At 41.4% G+C, this 17,145-nt stretch overlaps 2 protein-coding genes across 6 annotated transcripts in view; one reads left to right on the plus strand and one right to left on the minus strand.

The window, feature by feature from the left end:
* Nucleotides 1-10,255, plus strand: part of slc16a3b (solute carrier family 16 member 3b) — a 46,308-nt gene extending 36,053 nt beyond the window's left edge. For both annotated transcript variants that reach the window (XM_050060292.1, XM_050060291.1), the window contains exon 6: nucleotides 7,921-10,255. In XM_050060292.1, the coding sequence (XP_049916249.1) occupies nucleotides 7,921-8,249 (329 nt within the window). In that variant the 3' untranslated portion in view covers nucleotides 8,250-10,255. The remainder of the gene's footprint in view (nucleotides 1-7,920) is intronic.
* Nucleotides 10,256-11,415: 1,160 nt separating this feature from the next.
* csnk1db (casein kinase 1, delta b) overlaps nucleotides 11,416-17,145 on the minus strand; it is a 54,060-nt gene continuing 48,330 nt past the window's right edge. For all 4 annotated transcript variants that reach the window (XR_007570935.1, XM_050060298.1, XM_050060300.1 and 1 more), the window contains one exon: nucleotides 11,416-13,043. Coding sequence is in view for 2 of the 4 variants with exons in the window: in XM_050060298.1 (XP_049916255.1) it covers nucleotides 12,993-13,043 (51 nt within the window). In the remaining 2 variants the exon portion in view is untranslated. The remainder of the gene's footprint in view (nucleotides 13,044-17,145) is intronic.

The raw sequence follows: 17,145 nt of genomic DNA on the forward strand, positions 1-17,145 counted from the left end.
TAGAATTTGATGGTCAATTGTGTCAAACGCCGCACTAAGATCTAATAAAACAAGTACAGAGACAAGTCCTTTGTCTGAAGCAATCAGAAGGTCATTTGTAATTTTAACTAGTGCTGTCTCAGTGCTATGATGCACTCTAAATCCTGACTGAAATTCCTCAAATAAATTGAGAAAAAGTTGATGGAAAAATGCTAGAAACACACATGAAATTAGTCTGAATAGGAAATATAGCAAATGCTGACATTGTCAGAGTTAGAAATAATGATTTTAATGGAAATGATGAATGGATACTTCAGACTTTGCCTTCATAAAAAAAAAAAAACACCTTTTACAACAATTACAGCCTGACAGACCTTAGGCATTCTAGCTGTCAATTTTTCAAGGTAATCTGATGAGATTTCACCCCATGCTTCCTGGAGCATCTCCCACAAGATGGATTGGCTTGATGGAGTCCTCCTCCATACAATATGGTCAAGCTGCTCCAACAACAGCTCAATAGGGTTCAGATCTGGACACTGTGCTGGCCACTCCATTACAGTCAGAATTCTGGCTGACTGCTTATTCTTTAAATATTGCTGAGACATTTTGGAGGTGTGATTTGGGTCATTATCCTGTTGTAGGATGAAATTGGTCCCAATCAAGTGCTGTCCACAGGATATGGCATGGCTTCACAAAATCTTGTGATAGCTTTCCTTCCTTAAGGTCCTTCCACTTAACAAATCTCCTATTTTACCACCTCCAAAGCACCCCCAGACCATCACGCTGCCTCCACCAGGCTTGGCTGATGGTATTAAGCACAGTTCTTACATCTTCTCATTTATTCTGCGTCTCACAAATGTTCTTCTGATTGATCCAAAGACCACAAACTTGAACTTATCTGTCCACAACACCTTCTTCCAGTCTTCCAGTGTCCAATGTCTGTGCTCTTTTGCCCATCTCAGTCTTTTCTTTTTACTGGCCAGTCTGAGATATGGCTTTTTCTTGGCAATTCTGCCATGAAGTCTAGCATCCTGAAGTCACCTCTTCACTGTTGATACTGACACTGGTGTTTGATTGGTACTATTTAGTGCAGCTGCCAGCTGAGGATACTGTGAGGCATCTTTGTCTTAAGCTACACACTCTCAGATATTTGTCTTCTTGCACAGTTGTGCATCAGGGCCTCCCACTCCTTTTTCTGTCCTTGTTAGAGCCAGTTTGTGGTGCTCTCTGAAGGGAGTAGTTAATGGCATGGTAAGAGATTTTAAGTTTTCTCGCAATTTCTCTCATTGAATAGCCTTCCTTTCTAAGCACAGCAATAGACTGACGGGTCTCTAAAGGAAGTTCTTTCTTTCTGGCCATTTTGAGCCTGTAAACAAACAAACAACTGCTAATACTTCAGATACTAAACTAACCTAGATGCCACGTTCCCTTTTTGGTTCCCTTATTAGTACAACTTTTCAGCTGTGCAACACAATTGCAAGAGGGCTTTCTCATAATCAATTAGCCTTATAAAATGATTAACTTGGATTGGATCCCAAACATTTGAGCGGTAGTGTGTGTATACATATATATATATATATATATATATATATATATATATATATATATATATATATATATACATACATACATACATATATATATATATATATATATATATATATATATGTTTTACATGGTGGCACCATTTGTTGGGACTTAAGTCTTAACACGGGCCTGACCTCGTAATAGATCTCCAATTAAAGTATCAAATTGGCTATCTGAAATAATTAATAGCTATTAATAAAAGTAATTTATTATTTTAAATAATGTGACTTAATTTGCATTAAATCACCTCTTGGGGCACCATTCCCGAAAAAGGGAAAATGACAGCCAGTTAAAGATATCAGTCTCAAAAGATTCACTAAACTATCAATTTGGAATTTTGATTAATAATTAAATTAATATCAATAAGCAAATTTAATAGTCTTGATGATGCAATGAGCATTATTGAGAGGTTTGTCATACTTCTCTTTGACAGAACCAGCACCTGCACCAAGGTAGATGATGCAAGAAGGAAGCTCTTTCCACGGAAAAACTCAGTACAGCACTGCTGGTTCTGTCAAAGAGAAGTATGACAAACCTCTCAATAATGCTCATTGCATCATCTGGGATCTCCTTTGGTCCACTTGCCAGCGTCAGTAGTGCATCTGTCAGTTTTGGCAGTGACTTCCATGTTGACCATGCTGCCTTCTTTCCATGTCCAACAAAGCTGGATACGGTGTCACAGCCTGTCAAAGCCTGTCAAAGCATGGAACATTGGAAGGGCACATGACATCTCTGGTCCGAGACATGCAGCCATTTGGTGGGCTGCAAGATAGCGAAAGCTCTTGCCTGTTCCGAATGAAACATATTTTTCACTTTAACTGGTCTCTAAATTATATTTGTGGTGCTGAAAACATGGTAACAGTAGCTTGGGGGGGGTGACCAAAGTGTTCTATTCCAGTATATTAAAGGGATAGTGCACCCAAAAATGAAAATTCAGCCATTATCTACTCACCCATATGCCGATGGAGGCCCTGGTGAAGTTTTAGAGTCCTCACATCCCTTGCGGAGATCGGCGGGGGGAGTGGCTAGCACACCTAATGGCAGACGGCGCCCCAGACTAACGTCCAAGAACACAAAATTGAATCCACAAAGTATCTCCATACTGCTCATCCGTAGTGATCCAAGTGTGCTGCAGCCCCGACATAAAAAGTTGTTTCTAAAAATGTCATATGAACTCTGTTTTTAGCCTCACTGTAGCCTGTAGCTCTGAACTCTGTTTTTAGCCTCACTGTAGCCTGTAGCTCTGACTGCTTCTCTGTGCAGACACCAAAGCAGGTAATCGGGTAAGGTACAAAACCTTTATTTTTCAACTTGCATCCATAACGAAAAAATTCCCCCTGTCAATTTTTGCAGAGCAACATGCCAAAAACAAACAAAAAAACATATGTGAATATGTCAGCGATAAACCCACATAATAAATAGACTACGTAGCCTATATAGCCCAAACTAAACGAAATAAAAGTCAGAATAATGAAACTAAAGTTAGAAGGTGCATAAAATAAAATCAAGTCCAGTGCATGTCCAGTGCGTAATCATTTTGGAGTTCCTTTGCGCGCTGCAGAACATTGCCTGTAGCCTATCCTTTTGGACATAATAAATAGACTCAGAGCCTATATAGCCTAAACTAAACGAAATAAAAGTCAGAATAACAAAATAAAAGTTAGAAGGTGCATAAAATAAAATCAAGTCCAGTGTGTGTCCAGTGCATAATCCTTTTGAAGTTTCTTTGCGCGCTGCAGAGCATTGAGGTAGGCCTGTAGCCTATCCTTTTGGACAAGTTCACAACTGTAGGCTAACCAAGTTCAAATGTCAAAAACTAAAAATCAAATGGATTGGCTTAAGGTTTTTAGCCTACCTGATCACACAAATTAGTCTTGACTTTCACTGCGCCTGTGTCCACCTAATTCTTTTCAAATTATGCGAGAGGAAAACTAACTTGTTAACGTTGCTCGGGAGAAGTGCGCTTCTCGTTTTGCTGATAATAAATCCAGCTTTAGAGAAAATCCTCTCTGATGGTGTGGAGGTGGATGGGATGCAGTGGACTCTTTTCGCGACTCTGGACAGCTTTGGGTATCTCTCCTCATTCTTTTGTCACCATTCCAGCGGTCCTGTACTGCTTTTTGTGTGATCCTTTATATAAGCCTTCATCTCGCTGTCCCTTTCATGTGGCTGTTCATCCTCTTCATCACTGGACAGCAGCATTGACATCACCTACTCCCTCTCTCTCTGTTTTGGAGGTTGTGTCGGCTCACTCTCCTCCACCACGCCAGCGTCATCATCATCCCTTTCCGTCTGTGGCCTGGTCGCCGACTCCTCAGCCAGACTCTCAGCTAGGTTGGCCACCACTGAATAAGCCCGTCCATTTGCTGATCCGTGAAAAAAGAAAGCTTCTTGAAACGTGGGTCAAGAATAGCTGCTTTGACATAAATGCTGCTCTCCAGGTCTCCCTCTTTGAGATTCCATCGTCTGTCAATCTCCTCGGTTAGTGTATTCTTCATGGATTTAACGACCTTGCTGTTGTCATCATGCACCACCAAGTGCCGTTTCTTAATGTTTATGAGCATGGAGTCAGTGGCAGACACCGATGCGTTCATGTCTTGGGACAAAAGCTCTGTCAGGGTGATCATTGGCTGGAGAACACTGATTGTCTTTCGCGTTCGCCACTGGGATGTCTTGAGCTCCAGGTCTTGGATCTTTCAGCACAGCTGAAACTGGCCCCCTCTGCTTTAGCAGGCGTTCAAGCATCATGTACACAGAATTCCATCTAGTCGTAACATCTTGTATTAGTTTATGCTCAGTGACATTCTGTTCTTTGTGTTTTTCTGCAAGTGCCGCGGTGGCCTTAGCACTTTTTTTGAAGTGAGAGACGAGGCGCCTTCCAGCAGCGACAGTGCGACACACAGGATGTTGCTTGAGCTGGAGAGTGTGTCCTGGCTCCCTTCACGTCTCCCCAAAATGGGTCCTCAGCCACGATTGGTGCATAAAACCATATTAGTTGCATTGTAGTGGACAATAGAAATGACCTTATCTCCTGGAATGCCCCACTCGAAAATGATCTCTTTAAATGTCTGCAATATGTTCTCCTATGTGACTTTCTTCCATTTTTTTCGTTTCTAACACATAACATTCAAGTCGCCAGTCTTCTGTAATGAAGTGTGCTGTAACTGTCAGATACGCCTCCATTTGGAGCGAGGTCCAGATATCAGTGGTCAAGCTGCATCACAACTGTTAATTAATGTGGATATCTCTCCCCTTGTGGATGAATATTTCGCATTCACTGCATACATGATCATCTCTCTTTTGGGAGCGGTGTATCCTGGCTCAAGTGTGTGCATTAATCCCTTAAAACCTTTGCCCTCAACAATGCTGACTTGTCATTTATTTCTCTTTTCCTCTTCTCAGAGAGTGGTGGTCTGAAATCAAGTTTCTTCTGAGTTAAACTTGGGTCCGCTGCTGCAGTACTCGATGAGCTCTCGGTGTGTGGGTGATTCTGGGAGAAGAAGAATAAAATATATCACATTAAGCCCTAGCTAGCTACATCATATAACAGATTTAATAATATGCTAACCAGAGGGGACAGCATGGCTGTTTTCCTGGCGCCTACGAGCCTTGCCTATAGGCTACTTACCCGTTTTAAATGGTTGGCCATATTCGTTGTTGATGAGTGGTACGCTAGTTGTAATTGACACAACTTGCACCGGACTTTGTGGGGATCTTTCTCCTGTTCGAAATGCTCCCACACTTTAGATTTTTTTAGAGGACATTGTGACAGGACTAGCCTTGGCCTACTTCAGTCAGCGCGCGCCCAGAAAACTGAAAGATGCCGCTTTGTCACTGCTCTGATGGCGTAGTGATGGTGAGTTTATTCACCACATTTTCACGCAACTGCAATGACGACTCCGAGATTGAGACACGACTCGGGCTCCCGATTCGAATCAATCGAATCTTCGAATCTTAGGGGTCAGCCCTAAACAATACCAATTGTTGAATGGATGGAGGGAAGAGTTGGTTTGAGGCGTGTTGCTTTTGTTAGCCGGCAGAAGAAGGCTGGAAAGAGCTGTGGTTCCAGAAGCAGTCTTTGTTATGTCCTTGTTCCGAAGGTGCGAGGAAGCCGGTCGCTTTGGGTCTGTGGGGAGTTAGACGCTTGGTTGCTAACTCAACTTGGTTCTCCTTGTTGCTGGAAAGTTAGTGGCAAACCTTGTGTTTGCATACTAATTTCTATTGAGATGGTAGTAACTGTAGTTTGTAAAGTTGTATAGCTTTGCGTATCCAGCAGCTGCTACGACCAGTTTCTCCTCCATTGTTTACCAACTGTAAACTTGTTGTCGTGAACACCATAGAAGGCCCGCCTCTCAAATCATGTGATTGGACAATGGGAAAAAAGCAGAGATGACATGGGGAGCTTCTCCGCTCTGAGTTGAAGTTTTTTCAACTCGAGGTGTTCAGACTCCAGGCGCCTAGAGCGCAGAAATGCAAGCTGCATAGCAACACAAAAACAGCAAGCAAAAGGCTTCATTCTCATAAAACAATTACAAAAAGCCACCTCCAGCTGCTAAAACACTTCCTGTGTGAATGGGGCCTAATTCTAACCAACTAATGCCTGGTTCACACTACACGACATTTCTGTCTGTTCTGACTATGTCACATTACGTGATTGTGGAGTCATAAAATCGTGTCGTGACTTGGCCGAAAGATATGACAGACTATACAGTGGTCCACACCAATTATCCCTGGTTGTCTTTCACGACGTGTGTGATGTGATCGGGTTATTCTTGTCATATTTTTATTACTTTTACTATTTCAGTCACTGTGTCTGTTCATGTGCCAGCCGAAATGTTGTTGTAGTAATGTAAAAAGCGCCACCAGATGGCAGGAGCTATGTTTGAAGCGGGAACTGCCCATTGGTTCGACAGCCCATTGGTTTGACATCCCATTGTTCCGACCATATTAAACTCATTGTTCCGAAGTCCGTTCCGAAATCATCATGATGCCCTGTGGTTAAGGTCTGGTTAGGTTTAGGCACAAAAACCACTTGGTTAGGGTCAGGAAAAGATCATGGCGTGGGTTAAAATGAAAAAGAAAGTGACAAACACATAAGCCGTGAGCCTGCTCTGCCTCAAGCCGGTCGCGGCGCACCATACGCCCGCCGTGAGCCGTTCAGCACCGCAGACAGTCGGACTAATGGGATGTCGAACCAATGGGCTGTCGAACCAATGACATGGACCCGTTTGAAGCACCGTATGCAAACATGGAAGTCACTGAATCATCCACAAGTTCCTGCAAGTCTTTCACAATATAAAAGCCTATTTAGAAAATGAAGGGATTCTCTCAGCTGAAGTTATAATGGGCTTTTAATTTGAAACAGATATAGGAAGTGTTGAGTTTAAAATGACGACACGATGCATTAACTTTATGTAGTCTGCTTCAAATAAAGCTGGTAGCCTCTGCAGTTGTGGTAAGTAAAGCCACTATTTTTTAAATTTTCTTACTTTATGTCTGTCTCCATTATAAAGAAATAACGTTGTTTGCTAGCTTGATGCCAATGGCAGTACTCACTGGGTTGCTAAAGTGCCTCTGCTGTTTCACACCATAATTTTTCCCTTTTTACACTGTGTGGTAACATCCCCAGAGGAAATATCAAAAACCCTGGGGTGTTGTTATCATACAGTTGTCCACGGCAGCAGATCGTTCTGTGTTCCCATTCGTCAAAGTGATGGCTGTGACGTGACAAAAAGAAAATCAAACATGCTAGACTTTCTGTTGGAATGTCATGAGGCATCCCTGACATGGCGTCGGTTGTCGTCTACTATGACACATTATACAAGACGAAACGATGGATTATCGTGTACGGCACTCATTGTCATTCACGTCGCTGTGTCAGGCTAGAATCGGGCTGATATCGTGTAGTGTGAACCAGGCATTAAATGAGCCAGCTCTGGACTTTGAGGTCCAACTGAAATTCTACTGCATAGTATTTTGTGACATCATGACACTGCTTTGTTAAAGGGAAAAACATTTTCCCAAAATTACATTTACTGTATGTGCTGCTGTCATAACAGCAGGCATGTCGTTTGTATCCATGCTTTAAAATTGAGACCTTCTTGGTATGTAGCCCCTCCCACCACTTAGACCACAGTGACAAAGACTCCAAAGAGCTGTGGACTGAAAATTACAGTAGCTTTCTAGCCATGGACACAAATGTCCACTAAGGAAAAGTTTATTCACTATTGTCATTTAGCAGCCACTGATGTTTCTCAGTCGTCTTTATGTTCTTCTTGTAGTATCTGTCGACATGAAGGTGTTTCACCTCATGAGTTCAATAACAATCATGCTAATATTTTCACTCCCCACCAGGTCGCCTCTTGGATGCTACCAATCAGTACATGTACGTCTTTCTGTTGGCGGGCTGTGAGGTCACACTGTCAGCCTTTATCATCGCCATTGGTAACTTCCTCTGCATTAGCAAGAAGAATGAAGATCCACAGGCTAAGATGGAGATGGCTGTCACTGCCTCAGAGAAGGAGGAGCTGAACTGTAGGGTGGAAGGTGAGGATGATCATGAAGACAAAGAGGAGCCAAAGGAAACAGAAAATGGAAACATCAATGCTTTGAAAGTAGGGGAGGAGGCGACGATGGTGACGGAGATGGTGGAGAAGGTTGGAGACGAGAACACAGCATTATGAATAATCAGACAAGTGAAGAGAAAGGACAACCCGTGCACCGAGAGGACATAAGAGGATGATCTGTGGCAAAGACAAAGCGAGGAGTCACATTAAGAGTGAGGAGTACGAACAGGGGTTGATCTTGTCCTCTACATGAAAATTCACAGTTTGATATAATGGACACAAGGCAGAGGTTTCCCCTGAACTGCTTCAAATGCATCATTGTAATCAGATTCTACGCATTACTGTTAATTAGTTAAATGACGAATTACAGTTTGGTCCAAAATAGAGCAATTCCTCTGGACATGAAATGTCTCACTTTACTGGCAATAGATACCAGCTTTTCTGGGTAAGAAACCTACTCTGTACTGCTGTCTGCTCACACACACATTTCATTTTGAACAAAGACACTGACTTCTACTTTTGTGTACCTGTTTCACAGACAGAACCTGTCTACTTTCCATTTCCCTGAGATTTCTAATAAGCTGACTCAAAAAATGCCACTCAATATCCAAGAACTGGCTTTTTCTTAAGCTTTCAAGCACATCTCACAGCCTTCTTCACAGGATGGGGTTAGAGAAGTATTTCACTGCTGGAAAAATTGCCTAAAATTTGTCTGTCTATGCAGTAGAAAGACTCAAATAGTTTTGAATTTGTTGCTACATGTCCAGAGAAAACAGAAAAATTAAGCTTTTGCTCAAGAGGGAGAAAACCTCCAACTACCAGAATGCACTGCACCACACCAGACAATGAACACTCCACCTGGAGGGTGACGTAATGCGAACACTGCCCAGGCCCCTAGGAGAGCAGCTCAGCCTTGTCACAAATTTTTCCCTGTGGCCACTCAACAGCCCAAAAACAGACCACCACCGTAAAAAAGACATCTGTAAAACTGTTGACAGGACAACTCAAACTGCAAAGAAGGTCAATTATGAATCTTTATATTCTGAATTTCTGAGCCATGGAGGTTTTATATTTGTAAAACTCTCACTTAAGTTGAGAAAAGCGATACAAGTTAGAGGGGGTTACTAATCTGAAGATTGGCGGGTCGCTCCTCCAATCCACGTCAAAGTATCCTTGAGCAAGATACTGAAGCCCAAATTGCTCCTGATGGTTGTTCCATCAATGTGTGAGTGTGTTAAAAACTGAGTAGCAGGTGTCACCTTGTGTCGCAACTGTCACTTTCCGTATGGTCGCCTCGGCCACCTGTGTATGAATGAGTGTGTGAATGTGTAAATGTGACTCATAGTGTAAAAGGCACTTTGAGTGGACGGAAGACTAGAAAGGCACTACACAAGTGCAGGTCCATATACTAACACCTGTTATCACAGAACCTCCATGCTAAGGTCATAGATGACAATGAAGCAAACTTCATTTACTAATAAAGACTGTAAGATGCTGTTTGAAGCTCTGGAAAAATGCTAATAAGTGGACCCTGTGTTGAGAATATCTTGTCACACCACTATCCAGATTGTATTTTGTAACATTTTATGTAACATGACAACTCACATTCAAAAACCAGTTGTGAAAATAAATTATTTAATATTTGGGGCAGTCAACATACACCTCGGCAGCTCGATTTCATACTGTAGCTGTTCACCCATTCCTGCAATTAAATTCAAGTCTGTTTTGTTGTTTGATGACTGCTGTGAACTACTTACGGAGACTTTATTAAGTTGCTGCCTGATTTGTTTTTGTCTGTAGGATACTTGAACAAACTTGAATTGTTAGACATGGTGCAGTGCATGGGTGTTGTATACTCAGCTGATGAATTTACTGTATGTCCTATGTATTTCTCACACTGTAAAGGTCTGCTTAATGCTGTAACACTGAGAGCAGTTGTGTGCTATATGCCCTTTGTGTATCTGTGTGATCTAATGCTCAACACTGAGAGCAAGGACAACTTGCTTGGGTGAAGAAATGTAACGCACACCTGCTGCACTTACTGATTTTCTGAGCTGTGTCTAACACAACGTAGATGTCTGATGCCCAGTTTTCCCTAAATAAATATATTTTCTGTGGAGAAATATGACTAAATGACATCTTTGTTCCATTTAGTGACATACTTACATCAATATGAAGTGTGGCAGCTTAGAACCTTTTGACACAACACATTTCTGAAACATTTCTCTTTAACTTGCTGTCAAAGGCCACAACTTTCACTCTACATACATAATTCTTGGTAGAAATGGAGTAAAAATTGTCATCTTTCCATCAGTGTTACTTTGGAAGCAATCAGACCTACACATTTGGCACAGTGAACCTGAAAGTCAGAGAAACTCCACCAACTGATGCACTTAACTCCATGTCGAGAGAGACCAGAAATCTCTGGAGGACAGCATATCATACCAGTTTTCTAGCTTGCAACAATTATCACATTTTTGACTCCACAAACATGATAACGACATCCAGGCGTTCAGGGGAGAAGCTTATCTCTCTGACCATCACGTTATTTTGATGATTGGGCCAACAGTTTGGGAATAACGAGGTTATCTGAGAAGTTTGATCTCCACTAAAACAGCTCTCCCCTGTCTGTTCTGTGTGCCCCTCTTTTCTGAGCTCTCTCAGGTAGCCCTCATTAATCACCATAGCAAAGGCCACTGACACACAAACACAGAACCTGTGGGGGTGTGTGCATCTCACAGTCTCAAGTGCAGAGATTAAAGCAGCAGAAGCGTTTCTTTTAACAGCATCTTTACATTATAGATCATTGTCTTCCATCTATCACATACTACTACAGCCTTTATTACTAATACTACTGTTGCTACTTTTGGGATTATGACTGCTAAATGCATATTGTAATGTACTGTAATATTATACACATACTGTTCAGTAATTGTACCACATGTAATACGCAGCATGAATTCATACAAATTAAACCCCTTACCATTTTTCTGACTATTCCTACTACTTCACCTTCTTTTTACACAATTTTTCCACATCTTTCATACATAATGGGTATTTTACTGCTACTACTACAATTACATCTACTTCTGCGACTACTACTACTACGTCTACTATTACTGTTTCTGCATTTTCAGCCATGGTCTTGAATTCATTTCAGCATTCACACACATGTTCCACAAGAAATGTGGTGTCACACCCCCCCCCCAACCACCCACCCCCCCGCCCTCTAGTCACTGAGATCTGATTTTTTTCACAGGCACAAGGTAGTCAGACAAAAAGGTACAAGTAATTCATTTATTTACAGTTTAAGTACACAAATACAGTGGCAAATATAAATGTGAGAAAGTAAATCTCGTTGCTTACATAATTCACTAGGTGTAGCGCGGCTGACCAAAGAAGTCAAGGGTCAAAAATCCAAAACTAGAGAATGAGCAGCAGTTATAATGAATTACAACAGGCCATTTTATTCTGATAGACATGGCAGTTATTTATCAAAGCTGAAAGAGTCAAACAAATTGTTTACTAATTTAAAAAAAAATAATCCACTGCTGCTGGAGTAGCCTGTAAAAGGATGAAGTTTTCCTCTCAATAAAAATCTTTTCAGTATCTGTTTAAAAGGGATTCACAGAAAATGCATTTTCAGTGCCCTTGGCAATTATCTCTGTTAGCCACATTGGTGCAGGATCACTAAAACTCGAATACTGACAGCAGTATCCTTTGTGATAGCAAAGGATGTCACACTAAATGTCTTTAAAATTCAGTGCAACATCTCTGCCCTCACCACTGGTTTGTTTAATAAGCCCATGGCTCTCAGGGGGGTATGCTGATGGGAAGATGACTACATTTATGGCAGCCCAAACTTGCAGCTAGGTTCCTGGAGCAAGCCTTAGAAGTCATGTTCAGACCTGTCCCTACAGATGAGCAAACGTTTACACATCAATATTACAACGAATTCACAGCTTCAAAATTATACAAATAAGAAAAACAAGAATGTTTATCTGTACACAGTGACTGGACATCTGGTCAAATGTGTCATATGATGCCCTTCCCTCTATAAAGTGCACTCCTTTTGTACACACACAATAAAGGGAACACAGCTCATTTAGCAGTATACCAGAGCCTGGAGGTGAACAGACAGAACATCTTGTCATGAGTGACTACTTGACCTCCTGCACCCAAGATACCAAATTAGATTTTTGGTACATTCATGGGTTCAACTAACACTCAAGCCTCTGAACTGACGCTGAAGGCTAACCTCTACAACATGCAAACAAGTGTTTACTTTCTATTTAATACAAATGGCTCTAGTTACTGAAGAGAGCCATCAGTGGTGGTGGTGATCATTAAAAACAGAAAAAGTTGGTGGTGTTTACTGCAAAAGATAGAAAAGCAATTTTATTGATCAGGTATGAACTAGCAGACAGTGACAATGGAAATGTAGGGTCATCAATGACAAATGTTTCTGGAGAGGAAGGAGCCTTAACTCAGTCAGTCAGTGTCAGTGTCCCAGAAACGAGTGGCTGCCATGTCTGGCCCTTTCACAATCTGGTGGTGTTTCTTTCTTTTGGGATTGGGGGAGTTCCTGACAAAGTAAACACAACAGTCCTGAGCTCCAATGTTAGGGAGATCAAACCTACACACAGAAATGGGGAGGGAGGGAGGGGGGCGGAGTGAGTGAGTGAGTGTGAAGGTGAAGGTGCCAACAGTACTGAGAGCAGTCCATCAGACAACAGTGTGTGCCTAGTCACAATATGGCCTCCGATGGTAGCTGTAGTAGTAGTAATGAACAGTAGTATTAGTATGTCAGGTTGTTTCCGAGTGAATAGGGCTTGGTCCGCCAGGGTGCATTGTGGGGGCTCATCGAGGAGCTAGAAGATGAAGACCAGCAGTCGGTACACCAGACATCATCTAGAGGAAACACAGGAAAGGAAGCAGGAGGGTCAAAAACAAAGCACAAACCCTACATTATCTAAATGAGTGGATGCATTAAGCTTTCCATGCATGCATCCTTGTTCGTTCACTGCTTCTGGATCAACATGTATGTGGAGTGTTTTAATTTGTCTGCAGTCTAAATGCATTTTCAAGCCACAAAATCAACTCAAGTGTATAAAACTTGTGTTCACCTTAAAAGCTACATTATCAAAAAACTATGGAAACAGCCACAGGGTTGTAAGTAAGGGTGGCTGATTGGTGCTTATAACAATATCCAAATATTTTCTGCTTTTGGACAGCATTTTTTAAACTTGTTTTAAGTGATGTCCTAATTGGACAGTGAAGGAATTATTTTTTATTATTTCACAGAACTACATGCCTTAATACTGCTGTGATAAAGGGAACAAGCTCCCAGAGGACTTATAACATCAGACAGGACATTTGCAATTGTACAAAATAAAAAACTGCGTAAAAGGTAAGGGAGTGTGATGATAAGTGACGAGGCTGTGAAGCGGAGATATACTTGCTTTTCACTACATGTTTACTAGGGATGAGGGAGTAGTTCAAACAGCTTAATTATCTGTATCCCTATTTGTACTTGGAATCGGTGGAGTTTATACCAAAAGTGGGTGGGGTTAAACGAAAGTGGGTGGGACCTGACTGGAGGTTATTATTATTATTATTCATACCAACTTTTACATATTATTAATTTAAAAAATTTTTCAGAACAACCTCTGAATTAAACTTCAGATCATTTTTGATCACAATTGAAAACAGCTACTGAAAGGAGGATTTTTGTTCATCACGAGTACGGATATTGACACTTTTACTTGTATGATAAATAATCTGTAACTGATAATTGTTTCATCCAAGTATTCAGCTCAACCCTAATGTTTACGTGTGCTTGATGGCTGTCTAATGTATCTGTTGTCCTTTCGCGGCTTTTGTCGTCATGTCCTCAGAAATTAATGTTACGTGTACACAAGATGCAATAGGTACATGCATGGTAGGGGCAGTAAGGGCTGGGCGATAAATTTAGTGAAAATTGAGTTTCTCTTTAAAATCTGCCACCGCCGCTCCACGCTGGGCTCCCGTAGCTCAGAGTGGGCTCAGGGTGGGCTCGTTGTGGCAACACATAAACAACGGGACTTCGTCTGCGTTAAAGAACAGCACTTTATTTTCAGCACTGCAGGGATGATGCACAGCCTCTGTCATCAGTGTCTGACTTTTACATAGAGGGAAATAACTCAAAAACAGCATGCAGAACTGCTTCACTATGGCTGCTCGATGTAAACAACATAGCACATGCCTCACTTTCTTCCTGGGGCGCATCCGTCTGACGTCACACACCACACCCGGTGCACTAACGTCTCATACCTCCTACATCAACTACAAACATACACAGCTCCACACACACACACACACACACACACACACACACACCAGGCTCAGCCTGTAACATAAGGCTATTTAGTTTGTTCAATAAAAGGACAAGGTTTAGACCTGTTCTATAGAAAAGGTAACCTTAAAATGACTTCTGTTGTGATCAAATAGAATGGTAGGGGAAACACTGCCGTATGATAAGAAAGGGGTCTGGTGGAAAGCGATCACAGATGCAGTTGCCATGTATATTGCAAGAGATATGGTGCTCATATATAGGCTACCGTGGAAAAGCCGGGGTTTATTCACATGCTGAAAGTTTTGGACCCCAGGTATGTGCTACCAGGCCCCAAATATTTATTTTTTTTTAACTAGGTGGGGAAAAAAATCGATTTAAATTGTGAATCGGATTTGTTGTGAAAAAATCAGAGATTTTTTTTTTTAGGCCATATCGCCCAGCCCTAGTGTCAGCAACAAAATGTATTTGAGTCACCTCAAGAAAATCAAAATCAGTGTTGACTGTATTTAGAATATTCTCACTACTTCAGCCTAATGTCAGATAGTGATAGTAACACAAACTAACTACCTGATCAAAGCAGCAGTAGATCCGCAGCTCAGGTGTTGAGTAAGCTAAAATGACTAATTTTGTCAATGGAGTCTGGTGGCTTTGACAAAAGCATAGATGGGGAAGTGAAGCTGTTAAGGGTTGTCTGACGGAAAGCTGTGAAAATACATTAATTATAGTGTACAACACACAAACTGATAGACTTTTTTTTTGGTGGCTAAAATACATTTTGTTGCCGACCCTTCCACAGCAGCACACTGCTTAGCTTCCATGTCGGCCTCAAGTCCGCTTCCCCCATCTGGGGCCATGCTGACTGACATCTACTAGATGTACACACTCAAAGTCAATCAAACTCCTGGGATATCAACCTGTCCAGTTAGGAAGCAATACTGATTGTGAATCAATTTCACCTGCTGTTGTGCAAATTGGACAACACCAGCGGAAAGGAGAGGCAATTACCAAGACAACCCCTTTTTCGGAATGGTTTTGCAGGTGGTGGCCACAGACCATTTCCCTCCCTGCGTCCTTTCTGGTTGATTCTTGGCTAGTTTTTCATTTTTTCCAGTGCCCTCACCACTAGTGGTTTCTTGAGTAGAGATGTACCGATCCCTGAACCTTAGGTATCTGCCGATACTGAGTACCGATCCCAGCATGTAAAATAAAAATGGACGGGATATGAATTGTTGTATGTCTGAACTCCCAAAACTCTATGTAAAATATTAAGAAATAAATACATAATAGTAGAATAAATGCCATAAAACTTTTTTTTTTTAAATTAATATCCACTGTTGACAAAGATCAAGACACAGGTTAAAGTGCAGCCACACAATTTGGTAAAAAAAAGACATTTTAAAGGCTACAGTAGAATGTAGGGCTGCACGATATTGGAAAAAACTGACATTGTGATTTTTTTTTTTTTTTGCAATATATATTGCAATATTAAAAAATACAAGAATTTTCACCAGATGAAAATTAAAAAATAGCGGCAGGGCTTTTACTCACCACAACTGCAGAGGCTACCAGCTTCATTTGAAACAGACATTATAAAAGGGCCGTTATTTATCATTGCCTCTGTATCTTTATATTTTTACTTTTTATCCGCTCCCGTTGCCTTGATAAAGTTTAATGCATGGCACCGTCATTTCAAACTCAACACTTCCTGAACTTGTTTCAAATTAAAAGCCCCTTATAACCTCGGCTGAGAGAATCCCTCCAATTTCTAAATAGGCTTTTATTGTGAAACATTTGTAGGAACTTGTGGAGAAATCAGTGACGTTTATGTTTACATACGGTACTTCAAATTAGAGCCCTGCGCTGGAGCCCGAGGCCCGAGGGGCCCGACAGCCGGGCTTCGGGCCTCTCCGCTGCACCTCACTCATCATATTTTACTGATCCCATTCGCGCGTCCAGCCCACAGGTCCCGCCACAAACATGGACAACATAAAGAAAAAGATGCAACACCAAGGGAAAAGCTCAGTATTGGACTAAGTTTAAACTTGTTACAACCCTTCAAGATGAGCCAACTGGGTTTGTTCAGTGCAGTCACTTCAAAAAACAAAATAATCAATTAAACAACCCCAAAAATGCTTCAAATACTTTTCTAAATAATCTTAATATTGAAAGGAAACGAAATATACCCACTTATGCCATTTAAAGTGCTTAGATAAGGTCGGAAGTCTATAACTATGTGCAGTTATAGACCTACGACCTTATCTGGGTATATTTCGTTTCCTTTCAATATTAAGATTATTTAGTGTTTGAAGCATTTTTGGGGTTGTTTAATTGATTATTCTGTTTTTTGAAGTGACTGTGCACGATGCAACTGCAACAGTGCGCAGCAGCCACAGCAACAGTTGACAATTCTCATTAAATAGAAGAATACAGTCAATTAAAGCGGCTACAAGAACTTTCAACTGGATATGCAAAAGTCTCTCGTTTCTGCTGATGTCTGTGCATGACCTACAACAGCAAATGAGACCATCGGTGTGAAGATAAGCTATTTCTATATAGTGTATATCCATACCTTTAGGAAACTGTCTCCGGGTCCGCCCCAGGTCGCTTCCAGGACGAAACGATTTACGGCACTCAGACGGCACACGTCACCTTACCTAGCTGCTTACATTTATAGTGACT

Source organism: Epinephelus moara, chromosome 13, assembly GCF_006386435.1.
Source record: "Epinephelus moara isolate mb chromosome 13, YSFRI_EMoa_1.0, whole genome shotgun sequence".
Lineage (NCBI taxonomy): Eukaryota > Metazoa > Chordata > Actinopteri > Perciformes > Serranidae > Epinephelus > Epinephelus moara.